The sequence below is a fragment of the Polypterus senegalus genome, chromosome 4 (assembly GCF_016835505.1).
Source record: "Polypterus senegalus isolate Bchr_013 chromosome 4, ASM1683550v1, whole genome shotgun sequence".
NCBI lineage: Eukaryota > Metazoa > Chordata > Cladistia > Polypteriformes > Polypteridae > Polypterus > Polypterus senegalus.
In genome coordinates, this window is record NC_053157.1 from 41,828,493 (window position 1) to 41,848,524 (window position 20,032).

The following is a 20,032-nucleotide window of genomic DNA, read 5'->3' on the forward strand; positions in this document are numbered from 1 at the left end:
TTTATAACCTACAATTTTGCTATGACACTTCCAGTTCATCAGTGAACAGCCTTAGCACAGCAAAAGCTTTTATAAGAGACCCTTTACACTTCATAACATTTGTTTTTAAAACTGATATAACCCGCACTAGTTAGCAATTATAAATTAAATAAACGCACATAAATTAAGTTGCATTCAGATTTTTAGTAGGTGATATTAAGTCAGTCATGCTAACCTATCCAAATTTATGTTATATAGTGCTTTATACAAGTGCCACAATTACAAAGTATCTTAGCCTACAGACTAAGCATCAGCAGAAAATCTTGTTTAAACTGAAAAATCTTTCTAACTTTGAAAAATCATGTTTAAATTGAAATCACATATTTATAACATGTTTAAGTTAATTCTGGGACAGTTTACCTCATCAGCATCAGAGGCAAGCAATGCAAGATCCAGTCCCTTGATGGAGTCCAGGTTTGTCCCATCAATGCGTAAATGTTAACTTATTATATAAATATAGCACAAGGCAGGACCCAACCTTGTAAAGAGTGCAATCCCATTGATGATCTTTAATTTGGATGGATTTAAATCTCTTGAACATTTTTAAAATTATATAATATATGTAACATATATATTATATACTGTATGTTTAATACCGTATATATTATCATATATGCAACAAAACACTGGATTAGAAAAATGCAGTTACACTTTTCACTTTGTGCCCTAGTTTGAGGTTATTTTATTCAAACCGTTTTATTGTGGTAGGCACAGTGGTTAGAACTTCTTCCTCAAAGCTCAAAACTCCTGACTTCAAATTCCCGGACCCAGACACAGCCTGTGTGAACGTTGATTGTACCCTACCATGGACTTGCATTGTGTCCTGCGTTGTCTCTTTCCTCATGTCCAGCACTGCTAAGATAAGCACCAGCTCTCTACAACCCTGAACTGGTTAAGCATGTTAGGAAATGGAAGGGTGTATAGAATATTTTATCACATATGAAGCATTTACTTGGGAAGACCAAAATTTCTATATACGGTATAGTGTTTCTCTTTACGTCCATATTCCTACCGTAAGGTCACAGTACAGAATTCTTTTTGAATCATCTTTTAGTAAATTTTGTGAGGTGATCCTCTAAAAGAAACAATAAATTTCAACTTTTAATTTTTAAGAAATCTCTTTTTTTACAGGATAGTTGTGGGTAGAGTGTGTGGGGAAAGGACGTCATTTGGGTTGTCAAATCAGGTCAAGTTTTTTTGTCATTTATACTCGGCACATTTAAATTCTTACTTGCATGTCTCCTTTGAATAATCGGCATTAAAGCAATGCCTACTAAAACACATATATACACACACACACAAGTATACATAGTATGTAACACACTCTGTACATAAGTATATACAGAATATATACAATCATATAAGTATTAGATATAAAAGTTATAGACAACGTTTGTTATGTGACAGTATTTGTTCTTACGAATTACGATCTATGGGAAGAAGATGCCAATTTGCCTAAAGGGAAGAAAGAGAAATGGTCATGTTTGCCTTTCTAAGGCAGAGGGTGTTGTATATGTCCTGAATAGTAGGCAGCTGGGTTCCAGAAATATATTTTGCCAGCTTACTCACCCTTTACTCTCCTGAGTCAAGCAGGTGGTGGGCCAGTATGTGGTACTGAGAATAAACTCAATGAGTGCACCTGTAGGAGTTTTTTAGAACACACGGTGAAATCCAAGCTATCCTCAGATGCCTGAGGAAGTAGAAGTGCTGATGAGCCTTCTTAACAAGAGCTGAAATGTTTTGTGCCCATTTCACTTTATAGGTGATGGTTACTTCAAGTCATTTAAAGCTTCTCACCATTTTAAAGGCATCCCCTCCAGTGCAGATGGAAGTGTAGTCTGCCTTTTGTTCTTGAAGTCTATGACACCATTCTGACACCATTGAATCAGCAGATAGACCTCTTCTCTGTAAGCTGGTTTTGTCATTGCTAGTAATTAGGCCTGTGAGGTGGTATTTTCAGCTAATTTAATTATAGAGTTGCAGTGCATTGGCCACACAGTCATAGAGTACATGGAGTACTGAAGTGGACTCAGCACACTACCCTGTGGAGAGCCTGAGCTCAAGGTCACTGTGGAGGATGTGATGCTGCCAATCTCCACATGTGAGATCTGCTTGTTAGGAAGTCTTAAACTGAGGGGTTTGGAGGTCAACTTACCTGGTAGAACATTGTTAAATTCTGAGCTGTATTCTGTACACTATGTATCTTATCTTTGACTTACATTGATTTTATTGAACTTCAATAAAGAATGTGATTGCTAAAAAAAGCACAAAGGTATATTTATATATATTTTTTTTTTATTAATTTTATTACAATCCATACAAAGCAATCAAGTTTTTACAAAAAGAAAAATTGAGTTAAGAACAGATCGAAACAAAGCACAAAGCTATATTAACTAAATAAAATTGAAAACAATAAAAACAGTGAAAATGTTTCAATCAGTGACACTTCATTTTTAGCCCACATAGGCCACACTTCCTGGTAATTTTCATTGTAAACCATTTACTTAATTTATCACCAAATCTGGCCATTTTCTGACCCCATTGATAAATCACACTTATTTGAGGTTACCAATTCCTTATGAGGCAGGGCATAATAATAAGTACTGCAATGTGAATAGTCAATGTGAACTGCACAGTAGAATCTGAAATCACTGATCTGCTACTGTCCAGATGCATCCATCCATTTTGTGACATGCTTGTCCATTTCCGGATTGTGATGGGTAGGTGACTATACTTAAAAATATTTCTGCTCTTGGCGGGAACCCACACCAGTCTACAACAGACAACATGCAAACTCAGTTATACTGGACCAATGAGGACATGAGAAATAACCTGCTTGTGTTGGTATGCTTTTATTATTATTTAGAAAGAAAGAAGAGGAACAGATCCTAAAGTAAGGTATGGCCCAATTGCACTCATTTGGGCAAAGCATTTTAACATTTATTAATGCAACTTCTTGATGATTTTCATACTTCTGTATTATTTGGATTACAGTGCTAAGTCAAAGTTAACTTTATTTGTCATTCAAAAGCACATAAAAATTAGATCACCTGACCACATTATGTGTAAGAACAGCCTATAGAAATAAACAAGAATAATAATGAGAGTAGACTAGAATAGACAACAAAGATATTTACAGTATAATCATAAACCCTACAATATAATACAATCCAGCCCATAGATTTAACTTAATAGACTATAACAGAAGTCAATAATGAACTTATAAATTATATATTGCACTGTATTAACAGACTAACGCTATATCAGTAAACTAATCATGATTTAGAGTCTAATGGTTTGTGAGATGAATCTTTTATGAAACAGCACTCCAAATGGCAGAATACCAAACAGAATATTGTGGTGGTGAGTGTGGTCTCTGATAAGGTTGTTGGCCCTGTATTTGCAGCATTTGCTGTCGAGTTCTACAGTGGGAGTAGGAAATGTCCCAATGATTCTGTCCATTGCTCTCATTACTCTCTCCAAGGAAATCTGGTCTGAGGCATTGCAGTCCTGACACCAGACAGAGATGCAGGTTGTCAGTACACTCACTATGCTGCCTCTATAGAAAATGACGAGGGTGGAAGTAAGGAGGTTGGCTCTCCTAATGTGCCACAGGAAGTGTAATTGCTTTAGTCCTCTCTTGACTAGGGAGGTGTGTTGAGTCCAGGAGAGATCATTTGTTACCTCTGTGCTTGTGACTGACTCCACAGTGATGCCATTGATAGACAGAGGAAGGAGGGTGGTGTAGTTCTTTCTGAAGTTAACATTCAGGGTCAGGTTATTATTCTTACACCAGTCCAGTAGTTCTTTAACTAGTTGTTTAATTGCAGAGACAGAAAGCATATGATGAGAATCAGTCAAAATGACAGACATAATCTTGGTATTGCTGTTTTAAAGCAGTCAGTACTTTTTCTATTTTTATAGAGTTGTACTGCAACTCAATATCTTTATTACTAACTTAATAATGATGTTGTATTTCTAGAAAATGATGCTATTTTGAAAATAATAATGAAATTAGTGTGTAATCAGAAAGTAATACATAGAAATAACTGCCTATAAGTTCTAAATTATGCCATGTTGCTCAACAGACTCTGAGATGTGTGATGTGATGTGCCAATCAGAACTCAGTGATCCTGAGGAGGCGATCTTTTCTGTTGAATGCCAGCTGGATGAATGTACTATTGAAGATATTCAAGGACTGGAACTATGGTAATTCTTTTTGCTCAGCTATATCAAACACATTTTCTGATGAAGTATAGTCTTCATGCTTCAAAAAATGTATTTAGAGAATTATAGTCCTACATGATCAGCTTCAGAAAAGAAACAAAAATGGGTTCTTCACATACAGCATTACTTTCATGTCCATGGCATGAACTGTGATTCATGTAGTCCCCCCTTGCTTTCTCTCCATTGAATCTCATTAAACATTTTATACTTTTGTGGACTATAGGTATGACAATTCAGTATGTCTTATTTACGCTTTATAGAGCAAAAAGGATTACACTACACCATTAAATACAGAAACAGTTAAAGGAAAAACAAAAAAAAACCATAAAAAATGACAGTTTCTGGAAGTAAGTGGATGTACTACCTTTTATTATAGGCAACAGGATGGAAGTGCTTCCAAGCATGAATGGTATTCTCACATTTTCTCGTGTCCTTTTTGCTGCTCATAGAGTATTGAACGTCTACAGAAATGTTCTCCTGGTAGCCCCTGTTTCTCCAAGTTGATACAATTAGGAACTCCCCAGTCAGCAGGCTGTCTTTCCTGGTACATATTCTGCCCTTATATTATGTTCCAGCTCTGCGTCCCTTCTATTTTTATTTCTTTATTCTTGATTTGGAAGACTCAACCTTTTAAAACATATATGTTCAAGGGAATTTATTTGTTTGAAGGTTTTGTGCCAATATGTAATTACAGAATGTTAGCCCAGATATTCTAATAGACTATTGTAAAAAATAAACATTTAGTCTTTCTTAGAGACCAGCACACTGTCCAGGGTTAGTTCTTGCCTTGTGTGCAAATGTCTTTGAAAAAGACTTGTTTCTTATTTCCATAAGTCAATTTAAGCAGGTTCAGAAATTTTGTTACAGGCCCTCTAAAATTTGCTTTATAAGATAAAATCATGTACAGTAAAAATCTGGTTTCTCTTTAATTTGCAAAATATGTATGAACATTTAATACTTTTAATGAAATCAAGTCTTCATTTTGGCCATACTTTGATACTTGTAGAAATATTTTTTCAGAGATAAACTGTATACCACTTCTATGTTAAAATGTGTACAATTGAACTCATTTTCCTGTGACAATTTCTTCTAGGGCACACTTTAAAGGGGAGGCTGAGAAAGGGGAAATAAAAATGGCCATTAACTGTGGCTTTCTTTTTCTTGCTTCCTCTCAGCAATATCTGAGTGTAGTAAAAACAGATTGTAGGCACACAAAACCCTAAATACACACAATACAGTGCAGGACTGGAAAGTGCCGGCCAGCAAAAACAGGGGATGGAATCTAAATGCATAGCAATAAAGAACACAGCAGGAATTGTATTTAAAATAATTTGGATATCACATGCTGAGCATTGCTTTCTGTTATCTCTTGGCAATACACACTTTAACTTGGGTTTTGTTCCCTTTATTGTGTGTTGATGCCTACCCTGGATTTGTTCATGTAGGATTTTTTTGTCTTACTTGAAACAGAGCCACATGCATTTGTTCACATAGGTGCTGACTCTTTGCAGTAGCTATAACAGAAAGTAAGGTCTTTAAAAAATTAATATAACTTAATTTAAATTAACTATGAAAACCACCAAATATATCAAGCCGGAGCGAACGAAAATAGTCACACTACTATGATTGGCCAAGAAAATTATAGATGTTTTCTTTACTTGCAGAAGAAGATCTCAAATCAAACAATTTCAATCAGACAAGGCAAAGTTTTATGAACAATATTAGTCAACAAATTAAAGCATTGGAGCACCAAGACGAGTAGGGGATTCTAAAAGTATTGTTTTGCAAGAGCCAAAACATTCTCTTTAAAAAATCAGCTTACTCAGACAGTTGCAGATGACTCCTAAGTCAATCCCATTTAACTGACCTACTAATAGCTCTGCAGCCAATGATCCATATGTCACTTACATTGTACTATCAGAAGAAAAAACATAAAACACTACAGTGGTGTAAATACTAGACAATGTTTGTTAGGAAAGCATGGGAATAGAGGACAGCAGGCATGGAAAATGATTAGCACTGCTGCCTCACAGCACTTGGCTTAAAGAGTTCTGTCTCTCAGCTTAGCTTTGACACAAGATTGCTTGCCTTTCTGATTAAGAACCCCTCAAAGACTTTTCTTTTTCAAGTTACCTCCCAGTCCATCTATGCCGATTTTTAATATGACAATTTCCACATCCCGTGTCAAAATAACATATATGTTAGATTAACTGGTGACTCTAAACTGGCCTGCTTTGAATAAGTATAGATGTACCTGATCTCTGAGCATGTACTCAATGAAGAATGTTACACAAACAAATTCGGATATGAGCTCCAGTAGCCTTTGCACCCTAGGAACCAAACTATTCGATAACATTTCAGTAATTATTTACTGCTCTGATGCTGATCTTTCTGATCATAAAGAAAGTAATTACAATAGCAATTGACAAGAAGAATTCATAATTAATTCTTCAATAATTAATTGCAGATTTATGGTATTTGAGGGTTCCTTTAGAGTGCCTCTTTCTGTTGCAAGATTTGGCTGAAAAACTAATCAGTACATCATCATCTCATAACAGGCTTAAGTTTCGAGTTTGGTATTTTTCTGTCCAAGTGTCCTGTGTCTGTGTCTGTGTGTCACAGTTTCTTGAGGACGGTCTAGAGCTAAAACCGTCCTCAAGAAACTGTGACACACAGACACAGACACACACCCATCATCGAGACATCGATGTTTTCAGTATTAGGGGATCCTAAAAAAACAAGATCCGTTGAAAATCGAAGATCGAAATTTTTCATGAATCTAAAGCTTTTACTCCTCCTCCCCCTTAGATGTTAGGTTATAGTGGGGGAGGGCGCAAAGCAAAAATAAATAGATTGAATGTCTCTTTGAGTATGCTGTGCTGTCACGTGTACCCAGTGCTGCCCTATCATAAAGAGATGAGGCCGTAGAAAATGGATGGATATATGGAGGAGACGATATGGATATATGTGACGCAGCACATTACAGATTTAAAAACGCTCTCTGCCCCTTCAAAAAGTATTGCAGTGGTTTATTCTGGCAATGCACACTAGTGATTCAGTTTGTCAAGTACAATAAATCATTTTCTAGGGTATGGCATATGTTTGTTTAGCTTTAAATACTAATGTAAGTCTCTCTTTGAAGAAGGTAAAGCATTTTTAAACTTTTCTTTATTACCTCTGTGTGAGTTTGGAAAGATAGCAAACATGAGGAGCTGATGGACATGAGGCCCTTTATGTCTGTCTTAACACAAATGTAGTAGACAAGCTTGTATCTTCCTCTGTGAATTAAAACCCACAGCTTGCATATGCTACAGGACTCATTGATAGTCCTGAACATAAAGGTAGTGGTGTGATTTAAATATTTATGACCATTGAGCTGTCAGCTCTTCAAGCATATTCTGTGAGCTACCTCCTTATTCTAGCTTTAGATTTTACAGAGCTATACTTTGACTTTGAAAAGTCCCTGACAAAAGTAATTGGTAAAATGACTACACGTTGTATGTTTAGTTTATTACAGCCTCAGTGGGCCAGTTGTGGGACAGCAGGGGCTGCTGCACTAATGTAGAATGGAGAGACTCTTTTACTGTACATCAAACAGATATGCAAAACAGACTGCAAATGTGCTAATCTTTTTTTTCCAGCTAAACTGAAATTATTCAGTATCTAAACTAAACTCTCAGATTAGGCTGTGCTTGTAGCAATGTTAAAACTACATGCTAGTTAAAATGTTTAATGTTTTGAGGTGCTGCTCTTAAGACTTACACATATTCTGGTATATACAAGGATAAAGTTGTGTGATGTTTAGTTCCATCAAAACTTGAAGTGTAGGACCAAATTGTAAACTTTCCAAACCCCATCTAAGTTGTCCTTTTATTTCCAGATTTCATGAAAGATAATCAAAATTTGTTTCTAAACTGGCCTGATTTGAATGAACTTTAGGGATGCCAGTACCTTGCAACCCAAGAAAAGACTATTTACTTCCTTTATTGCACAGAATTACAACTTTTCAAACACAATTTAAAAGGTTTCTTTAATAACTAATTAACATTTAAACATGATTAATTAAGGATAAGCTAAGAGAGATTACCATTAGAGCATTGGAGTAATTGCTGTTGAAACTTGGGCTTTGCACTTATATGTGAATAATTAATTTAAAATCAGCCATTTCAAGCAAGACAAGTCAAGTTAGGGAGCATGCACTGGTACAGAGCGTTACCGCACCCACTACACGACGAAACACCTCCGGATTCCCAGTTGGCAGCCCCCCAGGCAGACACGCAGTCCAGTCCTACCCTCCAGAAATGACCCTCTATCTGCCGCAGCCAGGTGTTATGTGGGCGACCCCTTGGCCCGGTCCAGCCATTTGGGTCCCCAACAATGAAGATCCTATATGCTGGATCATCCGCGGGGAAACGTGCCACATGGCCGTAGTGCCGTAACTGACGTTCCCTCACAATGCAGGTAATGTGCCTCATTCGGGATCCATGAGCAACCGGTCATTCGACACAAAGTCAAACCAGCGGTACCCAAGGACTTTCCAGAGAGACACAGTACCAAAGGAGTCCAGTCTCAGGTCACTGGATAGCATCCATGTCTCACAACCAGTATAGCAAGACAGGAAGCACCAGGACTCTAAAGACTTGGACCTTCGTCCTTTTGCATAGATATCTATTTCAAACAGTAAACTTTATTTAATTCAGTGTGGAAGCTACAATAATAAGAATTCCAATTATTGGAGGGCAGAATGGTATTCGACTACAGTGTATTTGGCACCCTTGATCTATTGGTGCAGACATTGTAGTCCATTGGTCCATTATTATTATGGTCATCACAGGTTTGGAGTGTAGGAAAGAACCCTTGTGACCACTAAAGGGAGCTCTGAGGGTATATCTGCAGTACAGTATCCATGTTCCCCAGAAGAACTTCTCAGGTTGTACCCAGAAGTAGTCTTCGACTAGATCTTAAAAATTCTACTGGCAAGAGGGACAGTGAACTTGAATTCAGGAGGTTAGCATTTAGCAAGGACTCAGTAGGTTGTAGGAAGTACAGGTGAGGGTGTGGAGTGGGAATACGGTATATCCAGCCGCCACACATGATTCATAGGTGTTTGTCGTTTTATTCCTTTTCTGTATTTTGTTTTATTCTGGTACTTTTATTCTTTTCCTTTAATAAAACCCCCTTTTGTACTTTTGTCCTGTGTGGCTTGTCTTTCTGTTCAAGGACTGTATCCCTTATAGTCCACAGGAGTCAGAAAGTAAGGTCAAGTTGTGCTTTGAGTGCATTTGCCTGTGTAACCATATAACCCAATGTGAAAATGACCACCTCTGATGATAGAAACACATTCTTAGGTATTTTGAAAGAAAATGAATAAATATAACAAGATATATTTTTCCAAGAAGCAGACTTTGATAAGCAGACAATGTCATCTCAATATATAAAACACCTGCAAGATCAGCATCCCATAGAGCTTTCTATGCATAACGCTTGTGTGCTTGAGCATTTACAGCTTTCGCTTCTTTTGTGCTAATAAAAATTTAGCATATATTAGGAAAAAAAACAGCATCAACCAAAAACACAGACCCCAGCAAATACTGGATATTGCAAGGTGAAGTAATGGCATTCAAAATACTTGCCTAGAAAAATACAGTAACAAAAATGTTCAATTTACAATCAGTTGGAATAATAGAAAGATATTAATATGACTAAATATCTTAACATTTTTCATGTAGTGAAGGTTGTCACACACGTGCGCATGGGAAACAGCTAAAGGGCCTAAACACTAGTAATTCCACGCCAGGCCAGGGGGTGGCGGAGTGTACTGACTATCTCTCTCAGTCCCTTGCAGACCTTTCCCGGGAAATCCCGCCTGTTGCCGGTCCCAAGGATGATGTCACTTCCGGGCACAAGGATGCCACTCCCAGTTCCTGCACAGATGATGTCATTTCCCTTCCAGGCCTTTAAAACTGCCATCTTGCCTCAGTACAGGCAGTTCTGTTCTGGACTCTGAACTAAGCACCTCGTGCTACTTAAAACCAACTTTTGCAGCCGATACAATTATACGGGTGGCTGTCCCAAATCTTTATGATGTCTCTGACTCATTCTTCTTACAAGGTCCAGGAGTAAAGCGTTCAAAGTTGATTACAAAGAACAAAATCACAAATGGGTGAGCCACGTTACAGTAACAGAAATGTTCTGTTTTGAGCGTATATCACAGTCTTTTGGTTATAACTGTGATTTCTACATTAAGAAAGAAAAGAACAACATAAATATTTTGAAAACGAGGCAAAGTTAAATGCCTTATTTACATGCTATAAAAATCCTGTCAACAGCAGGAAAGCCTGAGCATAACATTCCCAAAGTGAAACGCGGGACCTCTTGACCAACAAAGCGTGTCTTGTAAATGCAGATCCGAAACAAATGAAGTTTTAAATCAGTTAAACGGATTAAAACCCCTTTGGGTGAGGAGATACCCAGTACCAGTTGTGTGCATGGTGGCGTCAGAGCCGGCGCCACCATTAAGGTAAATTAGGCATTCGTCCAGAGCACAGATAATAAGAGAGGGAAAAACCCAGCTGCACATGTTAGCTACCGAACACTCAGTTGGCACACTAATAAGCTTGGCTAAGGGTGCAAAATAACCCAGCACTGGCACTGGGTGGCTGGAAACCCTACATGACTTAACTATGTCCTTTTAGGTTTTCAGTTTATTTTTGGGTTCCTCAGGTATGCAATACAGAAATATCAAGTTCAATGCCGATCCAACTCCCAGGCTGACAGAAAGATTCAGAAACAAGTGCTAGATTCAGACTCATGTTCTTGCCAAGAGCTACCACTTACAGAAAATAACTCTTTCAAGGGACTGGCATTTGTAACTCTCCACTGGCTGGTGACCCTTATAATCTAGTATCTCAGCCGTAAGAGTCTTCACTCAGACTTGATTCAGTGAACACCTAACATCTGGAGTGTTCAGCATTCACTGACTTCTAGAATCGAATGTAAAATCCTGTTGATATTCTACGAAGCTTTAACTGGACTTGCATTGACTACATCAGTAGCCTTCAGTTTGGCTGCTCCATTCTGCTGATACTGGTAATCTTGCTGTGCCCCATTCAGTCGATAGGTAGCAGAGTTTTCAGTTCTGTTGCACCCAGATGTTGGAATGACCTCCTTAAAGTTATTTCTTAATAACTCCATTCACTCCTTTTAAATGCAATTGTTGAAGATGGCATTTATCTTCTACCAACAATCAGCACCGACTCTCTCTTTTCACTCCTTCCAATCAGGTCTTTTATGATTTAACTATGTATCAAAGTTAGTTTGTACACTAAATTCATGCATTTTTGTGCTATTCCAGATCTGTGTTTCATTTACAGTGGTGTGAAAACTATTTGCCCCTTCCTGATTTCTTATTCTTTTGCATGTTTGTCACACAAAATGTTTCTGATCATCAAACACATTTAACCATTAGTCAAATATAACACAAGTAAACACAAAATGCAGTTTTTAAATGATGGTTTTTATTATTTAGGGAGAAAAAATCCAAACCTACATGGCCCTGTGTGAAAAAGTAATTGCCCCCTTGTTAAAAAATAACCTAACTGTGGTGTATCACACCTGAGTTCAATTTCCGTAGCCACCTCCAGGCCTGATTACTGCCACACCTGTTTCAATCAAGAAATCCCTTAAATAGGAGCTGCCTGACACAGAGAAGTAGACCAAAAGCACCTCAAAAGCTAGACATCATGCCAAGATCCAAAGAAATTCAGGAACAAATGAGAACAGAAGTAATTGAGATCTATCAGTCTGGTAAAGGTTATGAAGCCATTTCTAAAGCTTTGGGACTCCAGTGAACCACAGTGAGAGCCATTATCCACAAATGGCAAAAACATGGAACAGTGGTGAACCTTCCCAGGAGTGGCCGGCCGACCAAAATTACCCCAAGAGCGCAGAGACGACTCATCCGAGAGGTCACAAAAGACCTAGGACAACGTCTAAAGAACTGCAGGCCTCACTTGCCTCAATTAAGGTCAGTGTTCACAACTCCACCATAAGAAAGAGACTGGGCAAAAACGGCCTGCATGGCAGATTTCCAAGACGCAAACCACTGTTAAGCAAAAAGAACATTAGGGCTCGTCTAAATTTCGCTAAGAAACATCTCAATGATTGCCAAGACTTTTGGGAAAAATACCTTGTGGACTGATGAGACAAAAGTTGAACTTTTTGGAAGGCAAATGTCCCTTTACATCTGGCGTAAAAGGAACACAGCATTTCAGAAAAAGAACATCATACCAACAGTAAAATATGGTGGTGGTAGTTTGATGGTCTGGGGTTGTTTTGCTGCTTCAGGACCTGGAAGGCTTGCTGTGATAGATGGAACCATGAATTCTACTGTCTACCAAAAAATCCTGAAGGAGAATGTCCGCCATCTGTTCGTCAACTCAAGCTGAAGCAATCTTGGGTGCTGCAACAGGACAATGACCCAAAACACACCAGCAAATCCACCTCTGAATGGCTGAAGAAAAACAAAATGAAGACTTTGGAGTGGCCTAGTCAAAGTCCTGACCTGAATCCAATTGAGATGCTATGGCATGACCTTAAAAAGGCAGTTCATGCTAGAAAACCCTCAAATAAAGCTGAATTACAACAATTCTGCAAAGATGAGTGGGCCAAAATTCCTCCAGAGCGCCGTAAAAGACTCATTGCAAGTTATCGCAAACGCTTGATTGCAGTTATTGCTGCTAAGGGTGGCCCAACCAGTTATTAGGTTCAGGGGCAATTACTTTTCACACAGGGTCATGTAGGTTTGGATTTTTTCTCCCTAAATAATAAAACCATCATTTAAAACTGCATTTTGTGTTTACTTGTGTTATATTTGACTAATGGTTAAATGTGTTTGATGATCAGAAACATTTTGTGTGACAAACATGCAAAAGAATAAAAATTAGGAAGGGGGCAAATAGTTTTTCACACCACTGTATGTATGTTGTTATTTAGTATTTAATGATTATGATATCACTGCTTTTTTAAGTTTTAATGAAGCAAGGGAATGGCTCTTTATAAGTAAAGCATACTATAAAGTTTACACATCATTTCTTTGTACACTAAAGATATCCTTTATTTTTCCATCAACCCCATTCTGCTTTTGTATGTGTCTTTGTTCTCCAGTTTCCCAGTCTTATGTCTGCCTTGCACTGTCAATGCAATAGCTCATACCTTAACACACCTGCTCACATACCTAGTGTTGAGTCCTAAGGTCACTAATATTGGTGAATATTGCAGAAACAAACAGGATTGCTTTTCCTGTAAACGTTTTAAATGTCCATAAATTGAAATCTCCCCACACTGCACTGTTTTGGCAGTGAAAGCCTTACATGTTTGGTCCATGTATTTGCTAGAGCAGTGCTGGGGAACCCATGTGGCTGCAGGTTTTTGTTCCACCATCACTTTAGTTCTAATTGATCTGATTTAATTATTTTACATTCATCAGTGTAAAAGGCAATACGGGTTGGCTGGCATCCTGGCCAGGATGGATGGTTCTTTCCTTTAATGGAAAGATGTGGGTGAATGGGCATCACGACCAGGTTGGTTAGTGGTGCCCTTATTAGCAGGAAGGTCGCTATAATGGACGGACAGAGGGAGACTGCTTCTCTGGGCCATGTGCTCCCCCTGTACACAATGGATGGCAACATCTCTGCATTGAATTTCCCAATGGAACACTCACAGGGCTACATGGGAGTTGTAGTCTTGGTAGGTAGCCCTATTGGGGTCCTTGAGTGCTGCTAGAGGAAGTTGCAGGCTTTCTTGTCACGGGGAGGGAAGTGCTTCCCAGATGCAATGTGATAGCACTGGAGGTCCAACTGGGTCCCATATTAAAAAAAGCTGCTTCACTTGACCCAGTGAGTCAAAGTCGGGAGATTGGTCGGATGAAGCTACCCTGGGAGGGGTGTTGAAGGGACGAATTGTATTGTTGGAATTGTGGAGTATGTGAAAGAAGAAAGCTATATAAGGTATTAGTGAAAATAAATTGATTTATTTGCACCAGGAGCTGTGTCTGTAATATTGTATCAAAGGTGTCGGGCCGAGAGACACCCCCTAGTCACCACACAGCCATTTAGAAATATTTGTATTTTTACTATCATTTTCTCTTAATTTATCTTGTTGTCACAAACTCCACAAAGGGCCATCGCAAGGGTTGGGGCAGACACCCGTATATTCATTTCCTGGCTGCAAAAGTTGCAAAAATAAATGACAGCATTGATGTGCACAAACTGGAGTCCAAAACAGAACTGAGGGAATAGGGGAAAGGTGGAGGTTTTTAAAGGTCAGGATAGGAAGTGACATCAAAGGGGCCGGGATCGGAAAGGTCTTCAACCGTACGCTCGAGCCCGGACGTGACATCAAGGGGGCCGGAGCCAGCAAGACCTTTCTCCGTAGGTCCGGACCCGGAAGTGATGTCAACAGGACCAGGTGAAACTTCCCATTAATGGTCTCCAGGAAAGCGAGAAAGAGTCAGTGCCACATCCCAGTCGGATTCGGAATTGAGCCGTGAAGGGGGAAAGCCTACTGAAATGTATTGGTGAATAAAGGTTCAGTAAGATGATGCATATCTGTCACTCCAGCAAGTGCACAAGTGGAGTAGGAAATTTAGAAATGGAGTGAGTCCTGTGACACACCAAGTATTGACTCGAGAGCTGACTGCAGAAATTGAACACATCCTGGCAGAAAATCATTAAATGACAGTGAAGGAAACAGCTGTAACTCTGGACACCCGTCATGGTTCAGTACGATGTACTCCACTTCCACAAAGTGTGTTCCATGCGCACGTGTGTGACACTGTGTTGTTTGCTCCTTTATTTGTATCCTGATAATGACAATTACCAGGAAGAACTGGGAATTAATGTTGAAAGGTTGTAACTACTTCAGTATCAGACCCACTAATGTGCTCATTAGTCAATGATGGATTAAATAATTAGAACACCTGGAAATGCAGAAAGAAAATCATGATGATAAAAAAATCTTATTAAAAATCAAGTTAAAAACACACTAAATTATCCCTATGTAACATATTTACTTATGCTTGGTACATTTTAAGAAACATTTTATTAAACTCAGCTTTGTCGTTTCTACATTGGCTGTAAATTTTTGAAATTGGAAAATAACAACTTACTTAGATAGGCTGTTTTTATTTATGTAGATAAGAAAAGTAACACATTTACATATTTTAAATTTTCATTGCTTACTAATTCCTGCCTTTATTTTTGTTTCCATACAGTGAGGACAAAAATCATTGCAAAAAAATGGAGAAAATAAATGGAGATTATAAAACAAACAACGTTAATATAACTTATCAGGCATTTAAACTGTGCATCAGTAATAACAGATCAAGGAACTGCTTCACTAAAGCTGATGTATTGCACATTAGTAAGTATCGCTTCTTTATTTCTTGTTACTCTTGATAATACAGTGTGGCCATCCATCCATCTGTTCGTTATGAAACTGGCATGATAATTTGTTATGTCTAAGGGTAGAGTCCATTTGTGCAGCATTAGGTGAAGGGCAGTGCTGGTTAAAGCCCAAATGTACTCCCACTCTAAAAAATAAAGATGCCAGAGCGTTTCTTCAGAACGATGCCATATGGGAAACCATTTTTGGTCCCCAAAAGACCCATCCGGATGAAAGTTCCAGAAAGAATCTTTATTTATATAGATCTGTAACAGGCTTCATACAGTGAATAACCATGAATAGATGGTAAAACATTGGTCACATTAAAAGGAAAGTACAATAACACAGGCGAAGTCCAGGCCTTCTTAATCTGTTAGTGCTCTGCTTGGTGGCCTACCATAAATGGTGCTTTGTCAAGCAAATGTGCTAGTAGGAACCACACAACCCAGTAAAGAACCTTATAATGTCTTTAAAAAAGCATTATTTCTAAACGTATAGGCAGGCAGTGTGGGATGGACATTCACTCCTTTATTTTCCAGAAAGGTGCCCCTCACTGTCCATAACAGGGATAGAATGATTTGGAGCATGCGCCACTTGAGTTACATAAACTTCACCCCTCCCTGACTGGAGCATGTGCCTCTTAACTATAATAAATGGGGTCCCTCGGGTGTTGGCAATTTCAGCGGCAGCCTGTTACCTAATGGAGTAACCGGCTCTGGTGAAAGGCAGAAACCAACAATGGATGAAATGACTATCTTGTCACAAGACATCACGTGTGCTCCCAAACTCACTTAGATACAGTGACCAGATTTTTCTGGGGGCAACCTGGGACACAGGGCCGGGGGGGCAGAGCCCCAAGAAGCCAGATAGACTTCAATAATGGAAATGCCTTATTCTGTACGAGTTTCTTCCATTCGAAACAATCATATTATTAAGCTACAAACATATACCTATTTTCAAAGTAGGGTTCTATACCATTGTATGCTATTTTTCGTGAAATTACAGGCTAGATCTTGCCAAAAATAGTTTGTGAAAATTGACAGAAAGACACGCTTTCCTGAAGAGCAAATAACAAACTCATTAGTGTACATTATATTATATACTGTATGTTATGGACACACCAAAACCTTACGTTGTTAATCAGGAAACGCAGTGAAAGTAGAGAAGTGCCAGACATGTTTTTTGAATAATTTATTAATACTTTCTGAAATTGAACATGACACTTTTTCAATGTTTATAAAGGAAAAACACCTTTTCAATGAGTAACTTTCATAATCATGAAACACTAATATTTCTGAGATGAGTGGATAGCTCTCAGGACATCAGGATTTTGTTATAACATGTCATAAAACTTGTCACATGAATCACTGAAATTGCATTTCACAATATTGCATCCCACGTACATGTGCCGACTTCAAAAGAAGAAACAGCAAACTAAATTCCAAAGAGGCAAGGGAAGAAGCAATGTCACTCTGCACTCTAAAGTAAAGGAAAACAAAGTAAAATACAGCTGTAAGTGTAAGGAACAGGCAAGCACCCGCAAATGTTGTTGCGACTTGTGTCAAATATTCATTCATTATTAATATATAAATTAACATTATCAGATTCACAACTACGACGAAATTTACAGAGTACAGACTGCAGACTTGAGACTATACAGTAAAATGTGTACAGCAGTACTTAAAGAATAAAGAGCTAAAATTAAACTTAAAAAAATAAACTTTGTCAGCACTTTCAATTTTGTCGTACAAAATAAATTGGCAAGTTTAACTCTTTTAAGTTTAAGCTTTAACTTCAGTGTAAACAGCTCACCTCGAATGCCGTCAGGCATCAGCTCTTATATCAGGCTCAGAGCAGGAATAATAAGATAATTCCTGGCTCAGAGCGTAGCATAGCCAAAATGTGTCGTATCACAAGGCATGGCCGATACCATCCGACGATGCGTCCGCTTCCACCTTCTCGCCTTCCGTGCGTTTCCATACTGCAAACAATGGCCACCAGCAGGCGTCAGACTCACAAGAAGGTCGACTAACCGTCTGACGTCATGATGGGTAGAAAGTATGATTTGGAATCAGAAAGGCTGAATGGGGTCTAGGCCTCTAGGGAACAGTACGCATTTTGTTGGAAAATGCCACAGGCTGGGACATTTCCTGATCTTTCGGGGATGTCGGGACGGGTGATCCAAAAATAGGGACTGTCCCGGGTAAACCGGGATGTCTGGTCACTGTAACTTAGACAAAGACAGTTTACGGATGCTAATTAACCAAATGTAGACATCTTCGGGGATGTTTGAGGAATATTAGAATTCCCAGAGAAAACTCATCTAAAGAGAACTACAGTATATTATTAGAACTATAATATTGTTTTTTATCAGTATGCTGCTGGAGTATGTGATTTTCCTTAGGATTAATAAAGTATCTATCTATCTATCTATCTATCTATCTATCTATCTATCTATCTATCTATAAAGTAGTGATATTGCAATGGTTTAAAGCAATGACTTTGAAGCTTTGAGGCATTACCCATGATATTTTACAATTTCTTGTAAGTAGCACTTGATGATAATCTGAGCAAAGGCAAATAAGTGCAAAGTTCCAGAAAAGTGAAATAAAATAAGAGCTCAGGTGTGTTTTTGTACTGCTTATACTGTCAGTAGGCAAAGAAGTTGTATGGAGGAGCAACCATCCCATAAAACAAAATTTGTAACACTTTATGGATGCTTTCTTGCATGTGGTGCCACATTAAGTAACATAACCCATCTTATCAGTTATGTGCAGATTGCTCAGATGTCAATCTGATCCCTAAGCTTTAATGTGTTGAACAACAATAAAGAAAATATGAAAAACTGTGAACAGCTCTTGAAGCATATCAATGTTTTGAATTTTTCGGCAGATTTTGCTTTTTGCATATGTTTGTTAAATAATAGAAAACCTGTAGTCTAAATGTTCAACGTTTATAATTTAAAGGGTGGGTGCTGCAGGGGCAAACACTTCTGCCTCGATGCTTCACAGTCCTGGTTTCAAGTCAGGTTTGCTGTGTCAGCCTGGTTTTTCTCTGAGTGGCTCTGTTTTTCCTGTCACTTCCCGCTGGTGTACAGATTAGGCTGCTCAGCAACTTTACAATGCCTTTGTATGATGATGCGTGCATAATGGTGCCAGGCAGAGGGCTGTGAACCAGTTCACAGCTGGTCCTCCCTTTGTGCCTAATGCTTCCAGAATAGGCTGACCCCCAACTACAGCCCCTTACTACATTTTTGGGTTCAATAATGAATGGATGCTCATTATTTTATCTCATTACATGTAGTATGAATTACCATCTGGACGAAGAACATCATCATGTTCAGCCACTATTGTTCCATATTTGGCAGTGTTGTGGGTGATTTTGGCTATCCTTAAATGTGCCAGTTTTGCTCAAACTATGTTTCTCACAGGCCTTCTGAATATTGTCGCTAATTAATTTTTAAATCAGTGTTGTTGTGCACAAAAAGGCAAAAACAAAACAGTGTGCAAGAAAAAACAACAAGCAATGATCCCATCTGGTGCATTGATTTAATCTTAAAAAATGGAGCCTGAGCATTTTCCTCTTTGGGACCATAACAAACACAGTTTCTTCCTTTAATTAAATGACAATGTAAAAGTGACGTCTGTATGTTGAAATGCTCCATTTGGAGTAATGCATGCCATTGGGATTTACATGACTCACAATTTTTTTTTGCCTTTGTTTTCCCCAGTATGAAATGAAAGTGCTATGTTTGCCCCGGAGTGACCCTTTTGCCAAGTGTAGGCACGCTGCGAGATCCCCGCTCGTCACCATCAGTGTCTGTCCATGGCGATACCGAGCTGGCTTTTGAGTAGAGCACCACCTAGTGACAAGTCTAGCACTTACAGTGTCAGCTGCAATATTCTGCAGATGCATGAATTGGATTATGAAGGTTTTAGAATGGAATGACAGATAGAAGGTGTATGATAAGTGGAGTTTACATCATTTTAATAAGGTAGAAAAATGTAAACTCTATTTTTTAATAATTGTTTGCCCTAAGATGAGAACTTTGTTATCTGTAAAGGTACAGGAGTGTGTGCAGCAGTTATATTAATAAAAAAGTAACAATGAAATACTGAGTAGACGCTTTATTAGACATGTTGATGCCTTCTATGTAATTGACTGCTCAGTCAGTAAGCACATCACAAAAGTATAATAGCAAATTTTCACAAAGATACATGAACAAAGTTATCAAGCAGTCCGGTGGATACTACTATTTAAAGTCAATTTAGCAAAACGTTCAAGAGAGTTGGACAACTGATGTCGGACTGAATGGCCTGCTTTC

General features: G+C 38.4%; 1 protein-coding gene across 1 annotated transcript in view; it reads left to right on the forward strand.

Annotated features, from left to right (window-relative positions):
- Positions 1-20,032, forward strand: part of LOC120527286 (interleukin-7 receptor subunit alpha-like) — a 43,178-nt gene that overhangs the window by 622 nt on the left and 22,524 nt on the right. Inside the window, exons 2-3 of the mRNA XM_039750520.1 lie at positions 4,128-4,248; positions 15,539-15,687. Coding sequence (XP_039606454.1) covers positions 4,128-4,248; positions 15,539-15,687 — 270 coding nt within the window. The remainder of the gene's footprint in view (positions 1-4,127; positions 4,249-15,538; positions 15,688-20,032) is intronic.